The sequence below is a fragment of the Penicillium verhagenii genome, assembly GCF_028828195.1.
Source record: "Penicillium verhagenii strain IBT 33310 chromosome Unknown utg000007l_segment0_segment0, whole genome shotgun sequence".
Classification (NCBI taxonomy): Eukaryota; Fungi; Ascomycota; class Eurotiomycetes; order Eurotiales; family Aspergillaceae; genus Penicillium; species Penicillium verhagenii.
In genome coordinates, this window is record NW_026643171.1 from 2,556,990 (window position 1) to 2,569,295 (window position 12,306).

At 48.6% G+C, this 12,306-nt stretch overlaps 4 protein-coding genes across 4 annotated transcripts; 1 reads left to right on the top strand and 3 right to left on the bottom strand.

Moving 5' to 3' along the window:
• Nucleotides 1–292: 292 nt before the first annotated feature.
• Nucleotides 293–1,711, bottom strand: N7466_007616 (uncharacterized protein; the record flags this gene model as incomplete). The annotated part of the gene is made up of 1 exon (XM_057167005.1): nt 293–1,711. One exon carries the CDS (start codon nt 1,709–1,711, stop codon nt 293–295), a length of 1,419 nt encoding a protein of 472 aa, XP_057020046.1.
• A 649-nt stretch (nt 1,712–2,360) lies between these two features.
• Nucleotides 2,361–4,186, top strand: N7466_007617 (MDR family MFS transporter; the record flags this gene model as incomplete). Its single annotated transcript, XM_057167006.1, has 4 exons — nt 2,361–2,441; nt 2,514–2,851; nt 2,923–3,382; nt 3,440–4,186. 4 exons carry the CDS (start codon nt 2,361–2,363, stop codon nt 4,184–4,186), a joined length of 1,626 nt encoding a protein of 541 aa, XP_057020047.1.
• A 112-nt stretch (nt 4,187–4,298) lies between these two features.
• Nucleotides 4,299–7,015, bottom strand: N7466_007618 (beta-glucosidase; the record flags this gene model as incomplete). Its single annotated transcript, XM_057167007.1, has 3 exons — nt 4,299–5,879; nt 5,935–6,186; nt 6,236–7,015. The coding sequence occupies 3 exons, from the start codon at nt 7,013–7,015 to the stop codon at nt 4,299–4,301; spliced, it is 2,613 nt and encodes an 870-aa protein (XP_057020048.1).
• Nucleotides 7,016–7,872: 857 nt separating this feature from the next.
• N7466_007619 (peroxiredoxin) lies at nt 7,873–8,770 on the bottom strand (the record flags this gene model as incomplete). Its single annotated transcript, XM_057167008.1, has 3 exons — nt 7,873–8,310; nt 8,372–8,553; nt 8,605–8,770. The coding sequence occupies 3 exons, from the start codon at nt 8,768–8,770 to the stop codon at nt 7,873–7,875; spliced, it is 786 nt and encodes a 261-aa protein (XP_057020049.1).
• Between the last annotated feature and the right edge of the window lie 3,536 nt (nt 8,771–12,306).

Below are 12,306 nucleotides of genomic sequence, written 5' to 3' on the forward strand. Positions count from 1 at the left end.
GCAGATTTTTTTTTTGAATAAATATAGAGGATCGGGATCGGGATCGGAGAAAATACAAGCTAAGTTACCTTGTAGTGATCTCGATCTTTATTTCCGGTGGATCGTGAGCTTAAAAATGCATGACGTCAATCTGCAGATCTGGAGTATTTCACCCGCAGATTCAATACTTCCAAGTATATAGTACGTAGTACATACGATTACTGGATCTTAAATCTTGAATCTTGAATCTTGATTGTACCCGAAGTCTAGACTCGAATAATACTTCTCGAACACTTAGAACTCAATTGATGAATCATTCAATGCTCCTCTCAGTCCCCAGCCCCAAATTCTCCAAAACATTCTCCCTGACAGCCAACAGATAATCCTCCACAAATTCATCCTCATAAAAGGCCTCATTGTGCCCCAAGCTGACATGTAACTCCTCCTTCCACGTAAAGCAATGAATCACCAAAGCCCGCGTAACATTCGTATCCAAAAATTCCACATGTTCAACCCCCAAATCCCCAAACCTCCGCCCCAAATACTCATCCACAACACCCAAACTATTAAAATAGGGCTCCGAAACAACAACATCCGAATGACCCATCTTATCAAGCATCTGCTCAACAAACACCCTCCGCACAAAAAGCCCACCACTCTCATCCATCCACGACCGCCCATAGTACTTCTTAAGCGTCTCCGCCAACTCATCCCACGATCCAGCCGTCGGCACGTTCAACGGTAATCCCAGCACGCGATGCGAAACCGCTTCCACAGACGTATTACTCAGCGGCGGACAATACCTCCGCAGATCAAAAATCCCATATGAAACGAACCGCGACGCCGCAGATCCCGGATTCAGCCGCACCGCCTCTTCGATCACAGACGCATGCACGGCCGGCGCAACGGTTAGCCCCCGCGCGCGAATTGCAGCTAGTATGTCCGCCGTCTCTGTAGCCGAGTACACCACCTCCAGCCTCGTCGTCTTGCCCGGCATGGTCATGGTCCCGTCTTGCGGGTCCGCTGATATGCTGAATGCAGGCGTGCCGTCACGCGGTACGCTATCGGCATGCAGCGCCGTGGCCTGTACTTCCCAGTCTGGATTCCAGTCTTGCTTGGCGGGCATACGGACCAGTTCGTCGAGAGACGGAGCCAAGTTGGGCCGCGCTGCATGGGCACTGAACCAAAATGGAGAGAGGGCCTTGGTTTCTCGTGGTGAGCTGCGTGATAAGGCTAGTTCGGAGAGGAGATCGCGGAGGACCCATAAGGAGCCGCGGGCATCCCAGCGCCAGTGTGATGAAAGAAGTGCTACTTCCTTGGTGGCGGGGATCCAGAAGCAGTTGACGTGTGGGGGTGCGATCTGCACTTTGTCCCCGTGAAGCACCTCGTATGCCGAGGGGACGTTTTCCAGTATGCGGAACGTGTTATTGGCCCAGGCTTCTAGCTCTTCTTCGTTTCGGGGCGGATAGTATCGCTTGTTCTTGCCGGATGGATCGAGCTCGGTTGCGATTCCTGGGTGCTGAAATCGAAGAGCTTTCCAGGCGTCGCGGAGTTCAAGTCCGAGGTCTAGTATGCTTGTTCTTCTTTTTGATGGGGGGCATAGGACTGCAGTGAGCATTATCATCCATCCTTCGCGGCCGGTAGGGATTGTGAGGTCTTTGATTTTATTGAAGAATTGTTCGTGGACGTCTAGGGGGGTTTCCCAGTAGTCGCCCTTTTGAGTCCATGGCATTTTTTATTGGTTGAAGTATTTCTTATTTCAGAAAGGAGGGTTAGTTATGGCTTCAGGCTTGCTTTGGAGATGAGGTGAGGTTGATTTGAACTTTGGCAGGTGTTCTCTCCTTGCTGATCTGCCACATGGATGATGCACGAGGTTGGAGGGGGAGGAATGCCAAGCAGGTGTCGTGTGGGGGCGATTCTAGTTGGCATTTTGGTAAGAGATACTACTAGTAGTGTTAAGATCACGATTGACACGATTTCTATCGGATTGTGCAGTACAAACATTGAAGCGGATCATGTCAAACCAGTTGACTCCTAGGCCCAGAGTCCTCACGTCCTCGCTCTGTATTTACGCGATACAGCCTTCGTCGCTTTACAGTAACTTTACAGAATGCCGATAGGTCAATTTGCGGAGTCCATATAGGGTAAGATGAGCGTCTTACTGCATAAGAGAAACAAGAATATTTGTATGTAAGTACATTCGATTTACGAATGACTCATTTCCAAGACTTTATGCCGTCTAGAGGCAGGCGGGTCCAGCCGCAAGCAGCGGGTATAACACTCCGGCGGGGGAAAATCCGGGGCTTGAAAAACATTTTCTTTCTCTAGACCCTCAAGCTCCCAACTGGCAACGAAACAAAGCCCCAAAAACATCAGGTCAAATGGCCTTGGATATGGAATTCGTCGACTCCCCGCCTGTGCGGGGAAAAGTGCGCATCACGGCAATCATGCTGGCTCTTTCTGTAAGAAATCTTCTCGGCACGAATTTTTTCCCTTCAGGGTCTTGGTTTCCCCGGACTAAACAGCACCCCTAGTTATCCATGTTCGTCGCTGCGCTCGACCAGACAATTATCGCGACTGCTATTCCCACCATTGCAGCCAAATTCCACTCTGCTGCGGGATACACTTGGATTGGTGGAGCATATCTTTTGGCTAATGCGGCTGGATCCTGTATCTGGGCTAAACTGTCTGATATTTGGGGACGCAAGATGATTTTGCTCATTGCTGTCGCTTTCTTCTTTGTCAGCTCAATTGTCTGTGCTGCTGCGGTCAATATGCAGATGTTGATTGCTGGTCGTGCGCTGCAGGGTATTGCGGGTGGTGGGCTTCTGCAGCTCAACACGATTATTATTTCTGATTTGTTTAGTGTCCGGTAGGTGCTACTGATTATCCCTGACATGGCTCCACAAAATTGCATATATGGGACGCTAATACTTTGATCAGTCATCGGAGTCTCTATCTTGGTTTGATGGAGGTTATGTGGGCTTTGGCTGGTGGCATCGGTCCGCTGCTTGGTGGTGCATTCTCTGAGTATGTTACGTGGAGATGGAGCTTCTGGATCAACCCCCCGATCTCGGGTATTGCGTTCATTCTTCTATTCTTCTATCTGGATGTGCACAATCCCAAGACCAACATGGCAGATGGGTTCAAAGCGATCGATTGGTTCGGAAGCCTGTCGGTCTTAGGTTTGACCCTGATGCTTCTGCTGGGTCTGGACTTTGGTGGCGAAACTTTTGCTTGGAGCTCCCCACAGGTCATCTGTCTGATCGTATTTGGAAGTTTGTGCTCTCTGCTTTTCATCTACAGCGAGAAGCGACTTGCAAAGTATCCCCTTATGCCGCTCGACATTTTCTCTCACATTTCGAACGTTGCTACCTTGGCTGTCGGGTGGGCGCATGGTTTTGTAAGTCAAATTTGTTCAATTCTTTGAGCCAGACCGGCACTAACATGGACTATGTAGGTCTTCATCGCAGGAGAATACTACATTCCCCTCTACCTGCAATCTGTAAAGGGGGCATCCCCAATGCGATCTGGTGTCCTGATTCTCCCCCTCGTTCTTGCCGAGGCTCTTTCGGGCATTGTGACCGGCTTGGTGATTCACCGCACCGGAAGATACCGTGAACTCATCTGGATGGGTCTTGTACTGATGACCATCGGAAACGGATTGTTCATTCGATTGGGCCCATCTTCCTCCCTAGGAGAGATCGTCGGCTACCAGCTCATCAGCGGATATGGCGCCGGACTACTTTTCCAAACACCCATCATTGCTCTACAGGCCATGGTATCTCAGGAGGATACAGCGACAGCCACAGCTACCCTGGGCTTCATCCGCAACATGGCTACGGCATGCTCAATCGTCATCGGTGGCGTCGTGTTTCAGAACAGCATGGTAGAAAGGAAGGCGTCTCTTTTGGCTACTGGCATGTCAGAAACTTTGGCAAACCAGATGACGGGTGACTCTGCCGCGGCTAATATCGAAAAAATTAAGAATATTCAGAACCCCGTGCAGCTGCTGGCTGTGCAAGAAGCATTTTCGTGGAGTATGCGGAATATGTGGATTTTGAATACTTGCATGTCGGCCTTGGGTGTCGTGTTCTCTCTATTCATTTTGAGGATTAAGCTGAGAGAGGAGCACGTTGAGACCGTCACTGGGTTGAACCGTGAGAAACAGCCCATAGTTGAAGATATTCAGACTCCGGGGGAATAGGTAGCGAGGAGCTTGACTTGACCAAAAGTTTGCATATACTTGTTAAATAAATCACCTAGGTACATATGGAGGCGACATGCCGTTTGCATGAATATAAGAGAAGGGCGGGGACTCAAGAAACGGAGCACCCTGTACCAACTGAGCAAAGCACTGGAAGATCAGCAACACTTTGACCAATCCAGATATTGACCCCGTCTCCATTAACAGGGGCCATCCAGTCCTGTACAACCACATCCCAGACACTGAGATCCTTACGAGTAATCTCAAGTGTCAATGTCTCGCTCTCACCAGCGGCCAACTCCTCGGTCTTCTCAAACTGACGCAATTGTCGGGATGGTGTGTCGAGACCCAGGCTCGAAGGAAGCTCAACGTACAACTGGGCTACAGCCTTTCCTCCTCGGCTTCCCGTGTTTGTGACTGTGACATCGATCGAGAATGCGATGTCATACAGGGCAGGGTTACCACCCTGGCCACCACCGGCACGTACAGCGGGCTGCTGTGTTGTATTGTAGCCATCCGGATAAGGATACGTGTCCGAAGCAGTGATTGACTGAGGGTCATCGAGGTATGGGTAAAGATAGCGCCAAATCCGAGTAAAGCTGGCTGATGACCATGCGACTTCAGAGGCGTTGGGAATGGAGTCATTATACGTTGGCGTGGCTCCTTGCGTGGGCCTTGCAGGAGGATAGGTACTGTCGAGTGCCGTGACTACCGATAGTGAAGGGCTCGAGAAATTGAATGTAGTATATGACAGTCCATGGCCGAAGGGGTACCGCGGAGTGATGTTGGCTTGGAGGAAATGACGATAGTCGACATAAATACCTTCGGTGAAAGTGTCCTGAATCTGGCCTAATGGTTGGTCGATGATACTTACACTATCTGGATAGTCGGATTCACTCTTTGGGATCGTGTACGGCATGTGGCCGCTTGGGCTGTAGTCTCCAAAAAGCACGTCCACGAGTGAGTCGCCTGCTTCCTGGCCCGGGAGATGGGCCACCAGAACAGCCTTGACGGAGTCCAGCTCAATCCACTCCTCCATCAAGATTTGGCCGACCGTGTGAATTATCACGACAACATTAGAAAATTTCTCCGCTGCTGCCTTGACCAAGTCATCGCCGCTGTGCCAGGCGTTCAGGCCAGCGACAAGTCGGTCTCCGGGGTTACCGTCGACGGTGTACGAGTTCTCACCTGAGTCCGAGTTGATGAAGACCAATGCAATATCATCGGCACTGGCTGTGACATCGGACGGGAAAGTGTCTGTGATGTAGAATGTGGAATTCTGGGAAACATTTGCAATAGCCTCTTGGGGTGTGATGAGATATGGTAGGCTTGCAGAACCACTGCCCCATCCCATGGTCAAGACACCGTTGTCGCAGCTTTGGTCGGTGCATGAGTTCAACCCACCAGAGTTTGCCCCAGCATCGGTGCCAAATATTTTAAGCGAATCATTTCGGCTTAACGGAAGTACATCGTCTTCGTTCTTGAGAAGTGTAATGGCCTCGCGCGCAACAGCTCGGGCAGTAATGTTGTGGTCTCCCTCGACATCAACAAATTGGTTGACGACTCCGCTGGGAGAAAAGAGAGCACCAGGGTAGAGCTCCCCAGTCGCGTCACCGGTGTTTGCTGAGAAATTAGGTAGAGGATAGTCATCATCTTGGCCGAATTTGTACCACGTTGCCACGATTCGAGTCACCTCCGCAAGAACAAATGTTAGTGTGCGATACCTACGAGGCGATGTCATAACGTACCATATCGTTGAGGCGGTCCATCGGAACACTGCCATTGAGAACGGATCGAGATAAAGCATGAGCCCAATAACTGTCACCAAACAAAGGCACGGCACCATCACCTGGCATAGCCATGTCAAGGCCCGCAAGAGCGGATCCCACACCACTATAGTGACCCAGCCAGTCCGTCATAACGAAGCCTTGGAAACCAAGCTCGTTTTTGAGGATGTTGTTCAGTAGCTTGCTGTTCTGGCTGCAGGCGGAGCTATTTACCTGGAAGGGGTTAAACTGGGTTTGCAAACAAGAAGGCGGGGGGACTTACATCGTTATATGCAGTCATCATTGAACCCACGCCGGCGCGAACACCCTCCGCAAAAGGCCACAGATAAAGCTCGTGAAGAGTGCGATCATCAATGTTAGACGAGTAGCCCTTTGTAATGACGCTGCTCATCCGATACATCTCCTGTTCGTATCCAATAAAGTGCTTCAGTGTCGCGATGACGCCGGTACTCTGCATGCCCTTGATAGTCTGAGCACCTCCAATAGCTTGAAGAGTCGGGTCCGCACCAAAGCCTTCCCAGTTCCGACCCCCTCGAGGCTTCCGCCCGAGAGGACCAACCACTGGCCCAAGTTGAACATTGACACCCTTTCCTCGCGCCTCCTCACCAATCCCAACGCCGCGGTTATACATCAACTCCTTATTGAATGTCGCCCCAACAGTGAGTCCAGCCGGGAATGCCGTGATATGGTCTGTCGCCCGGATTCCCAAGGGGCCATCTTGAAAGCAGATATTCGGGATGCCGAATCGAGGCGCACTTCCTGTCTGGCCGACGCAAGGTCCCATGTAGAACCCCGTCCCGGTGGTAAGGTTCACCTTCTCGGCCAGTGTCATGTTGCTGACGACCTGGTACGCCTTCTCGTAAGCATCTGACCAGTCAGACACCCAGCCTCCATGCGGGGCAGGATAAGACGGCGGCGAGGAGTAATCGGCATCGGCGCGTGGGCCCAGTTGTACGGGGTCAGCTTCTCCATCTGTACCGTGTGCTGCGGCAAGCAACTGGGGTAACAGAGGCACGAGAGCCAGATGGGACCAGCGAGTCATGGCGTACCGTGGGGCTTTGGCGTACGGGTAACAACAGCTGATCAGACTCGGGTTGCCGTCCTGTGCGACTTTTCAGGAAGGACAGAAAGTCACACGGATTTGAGTTCGGCTTGATTCAGGGATATACACATATTATGTATAAATAACCCCCCACGGGCAAGAATGGCCGAGGGGCAGGTATTTGGCAAGCCCATGTGTCATGCATAAATCAGGTTCTGGCGAACCTCTCGGAGTAGATCGTTACTATGTATAGGCTGAGGGGGAGTTCGCGTGCATAAGCGAGGTGATAGCGTGAACAAACATTTCAATCCCGTTATAGGTGGATTATCTACGCGTTGTCAGTGGGCCAATGGGGGGTTTGTTCCTGGCGGAGCGGGGAATTTCCAAGGTTATTTGTGTCGATCCCTTCCCCAGATCACAGAGTCAGGGGAAGAACAGCGATAGCCACTGTGGCTATGGTGAACCGCTTCCAAGATTCTATCCGATGTTTCTCCGATTAAAATCTGAAGTCGATATATCAAAGGGGATAGTTAGCGTGGTGTAGACTTACATTTATACACAAACTTCAAGTTTGCGCTGACTGTCGAATAGTGGACTGTCCACGTGCAGGTGACGCAGCTACCTAAAATCTTCAGTGATGTCCCCTAGGGAAGCTATTGTTTTTTGTGATAGACACAAGGACATTGATTTCGCATGATTAGAGTTTCTGTGAAAATAAGAGGTTTTTGAGCTCCATCGCCAGGAATCTCTTCAGGAATCTCTTAGGTATCGGGATGTTCTGAAGGGGGAAAACACAATCTGGAGGTTTAAAACACGTTCAATTGTTCCACAAAATACCATCGCATTATCGCGAGTTCCTAAAATTTGGTGTAGCGCAGGTAAGGCTTGACCTCTCGAATCTCGCCAAACTTCTTCTTCGCGTCAGGAGTCGAGACCGATGGGGGAACGATCACGTCGTCGCCCACTTGCCAGTCAATCGGGGTGGTGACTCCCTTCTTATCGCCTGTCTGCAAAGAGTCAATGACACGCAAAACCTCAGCGGAGTTGCGGCCAGTCGAAGCAGGGTACATCATAGTCAGACGGATCTTCTTGCTGGGGTCGATGATGAAAACGGAGCGGATAGTGAACGCGATGCCCTTTTCGCTAATGTTGTCCAAATCCTGCTGGTCAATCATATCGTAAAGGAAAGCCACCTTGCGGTCCGCGTCGGCAATGATAGGGAACTGCACGTCGGTAGAGGCGACCTCGTTGATATCCTTGATCCATTCGCCGTGGGATCCGATGTCATTGGCGCTCTAGCAGAAAGGAATATGTTAGTTAGAAAATGCCGGATCAAAATATTTTAGGAAACCTCACCAGACCAATCATCTTCACGCCACGCTTCTCGAATTCATTCTTCAGCTTCGCAAAGGCACCCAATTCCGTTGTACAGACCGGGGTGAAGTCGGCTGGGTGGGAAAAGAGGATGGCCCAATTGTTTCCGATGAACTCGTGGAAGTCAATTTCTCCCTTGGTGGTCACTGCTTTGAAATTGGGGGCTGCGATATAGTATTAGCGATTGTTTCTAACTTTTGCCTGCTTCATTATACCAGTTGAGCCCAGACGCAGCCGCGGCTGTTCCTGGGCAGAAGCCGCGAATGTCCGACGGAGGGCCGGCTGAGTACGGGCTAAGGCAGCAAAACTGGCCCATGAGGCAGGACGAGGCGCAACACGGGCGGCACGGAAGGCAATCTGAGGGGCGATAATTGAGGCCATGACTGGGTTGATTTGCAGAAGTTTGATACTAATCAATTTCTCTGCGACCAGCTAGTTACTACTTAAACAGTTGGTTCGTTATTACATCATTGCGGGGATTATCTCAGCATCAACTGTCTAGCCGCATCAGGAAATCAGCTATAAATTATTGGTGTTACTTACACGCAAGTTTCCTTAGGGGCAGGGGAACTGGGCCAATCCCGGTTGGTCTTGGCGTCACGGCACGCGCGTAGCCTTGTTACATTCCAAAAAGCGGTGTGGAATTATTGGCGACTCGCGTGGCAGAGAAAATCAAGCCCAAATGTTTGAACTTCTGATTACTCTATTGATATAAATAATTAGCCCCCTATTGAGAACCCTAATCTCAACGCGAATGAATTGGATAATGTCATATCTTTGAGATTGAAATCCAACTTTTCCTTTCCAACATTTCCCCAAGAAGTCGGTTGGAACTCCCACAACTAGTTGGTACCGATCACTTTATAACTTTCCCTTCTCCATTCAGCTTGTGTTGCCCTCCAAAGTCTAGACCTATATATCTTGAGTTTTTAATGTGTTCTCAAGATTCTACTAATAATGAGATTATCACATTTTGTCCCGAGGCTCCTCCGCCCAAGCTGGAGGCTCTGAGTTACAAATCAGAGCTTTGGAGGCTTAGTTTGATGTACATCAATATGTAATCAATCTACATCAATTGATACATAAAGCTTACCTACCTCCAGATGTCTCTATAGATGGATATATCCATGAATTCATCACGAGGATCCAGGTTGAAGGCTTCAAATGATAAACCTCCAAAGGCTCCCGAGGTACCTACCTGGAAATTTTCGAACATTGAAGTGTCAACTCTTTGATGTCTGGAAGGTGGCCAGTACTTCAAAGAAATTTTGAGCAACTTTGTAAACAGCCTTGGAACCTGTTCAACATCTGGGCAAATTTTGAGACTCAAATATTGAACACTTATCTTGAAAATATTCAACATTTGAAATTAGTGCATGCACTTCTAGCTAGTTGACCTAGATCCTGAATCATTCAAATTATACATATTTATTTCTCCAGTCAAACTTCACATGTGCATTCCTACTGCCCAAGCTTCAGATTGAAGGTTGAGCTTAACATTTGAAGGCGCAGTTCCAACGTTGGGTCCAGCAACCCGTGCACATGTGGGATCTCAGTCACGTCAACTGAAGTGTCGATTTAACAGTACATACTTGAGTGCAAAGTTTCAAGCAAAGAAGTGCACATGTGTGTGGCGGTTTAGCCCATCTTCCTGGATATGAAGCCGTCTTAGCACTTTGCGCACAGACAGAACAGACACACGTCTGGATATTCAAAATCGAACAAGCGTCGCCGGGTCCATCGCTTGCTGTCTACATATACATTAAAGCTCCAAAGTCTCACTTACATTCATAGATATGAACGTTTAAACAATATCATCTAGACAGATACCTTGGAATTTTCCAGACTGAATGGTAAAATATTCTCGTTAGCGTTGGGTTCAGGCTGGGTATTGATCCATGTGTGGGCCCTCATGCGCAGGTGGCTGTCGTTCATATATTTATAACCCTTTTGTTGGCGACTCCAAATTTGAATGTTCAAGTTCGTTCCAAGATTCAAATATTGGAGCTTACACTTCTTCTCCGATAACAAGCAAGGAAGACGATATCATGTCGCATTTGCCCAGGTGTGTTGCATAATATAATGGCGGAGATAGCGGAGAAGATGATACTAGCAACCACATGCAGGAGAAGCTTTAAAACTTGGATCACATGAAAACGATACTGGGCCAAATACATATGTACATGGTTGAAGCATTATGGAGCCGTCTGCATGGCAGATGATATTAGATGTTCTTTCTTCAGTGGGATGCAGCCCTAAATCACATCCCATGTTGGACTGGACTTCACCGAGTTTCTTTCTATTTATGGTTTTTGATTTGTCATTCTATTATTGGCCATTGGAAAACGAAAATCCATTTTTGTGGCTATGTAGAGCTCAATGATAATTGACTAGTTGAATAGAGAAATGCAAGATGAATAATCCAGCCGCGAGGGTTTTCCATATCCCGCTTGCCTAGCAAGGTATCAAGCAACGTTTGAACTCACCGACATCTGGCTCAGACTCAGTCAATAGTCGGATTGGCTTGAATCCGAACAGATGTGGCAACCTACATATTCATCAACTTTCATGATTCACGCGCCGTTGCAAGGATCCGTGCACTAGGTGGCCAAACATTCAGATATCGAATATTCTCAAGCGCGGGGATGAAAACGGGTTGTACTCCGGTACTTAATACCCATGTTTTGGATTTAACCGTCCACTCAAACTATTCACCTGCATGATCAGGCCAAACTAAAATAAATGGGCTCTATACTGAATGAAAGCGCTTAGGTATTTCGAATCCCACGTTCGAACATGTTTGCCTTAGCAATTAGGTACGAACAAAGCAACTACCTATAAAACCCTGTCGAAATTCGAAATATGTACTTATGTACGGAGTATGAAGTGCAATAATGACCATTCGGACAGACCGACATATCCACCACAGGAATGTGATCTGACGCTGCACTACTACCACATACGTCAGGGGCTGCTCCACGGGGCCGTAGGGCGGAGGTCGCACCCGCGGCCCGATACAATGTCAAATGAGTTACCGGGCCGACAGGGATACGACCTCAGATTGTTGGGGAGACCCTTGCTGGTATATGAGGCAAACATTTTCCTTTTATTTCTTTTTTTTTTCGGCAACAGTCAGACTTGACGGAGCTAGTGATGGTTGGGCACAACCTAGGGTGGGATAGGGAGGCCTAATAATTTAGGGAGTTCTGCAGGGGCTGATCTGATCGATCATTGCTAAGCATGACTGCACGGTCGTTGGTGGGTGGGACTGACACCTTGAAGTCGATCGCTGCATAACGACTGGCACGTAGCGAAGTAACTCACCCGAGTCATGTAACCACATGCTCAAATGAGGAACAAAGTACGGTCAAGGTCAAGGTGATTTAGATTCAATGGGGTTGTTACACTATTTCCGAAACAATGGAAAGTTTGAACATCAAGTAGAATGTGGAATTTTTTAAAAAAAGATATTATAGAACTGAAGGAAAAAAAATCACATTTTCAATAGAGAAGGCCAAAGTGAATACAGATTGAAAGAGTGTGGAGCTAAAGATGTTATATTGTCTATAAGGTTTCCAAGGTTGCTGCGAGCGGATCATCCCAGAAATCCCAGAAACCAGGAGGCTGGGACGATAACCTTGGAATTTAGCTCCGGATTGGAAATGACAGGCTGACAGCCGCCCACCATCCCCGGACTTGAAATGATCCGTATTGCATTAATGAATTATGTATAATTGCTTACATCTTACTGGATGATCGTGCTAAACGCCACGCTCACATTCCAGATTGCAGATATGTTTGCTGGGGCGATCGATGCAGTTGTGATTTCAATCTCCCAAAAGTTTGACATTGACCCGGGTACCCGGAAAGACTAAAGAAAATTGCATCAGAGAGAACAAAGGACGTGGAAATAGAAC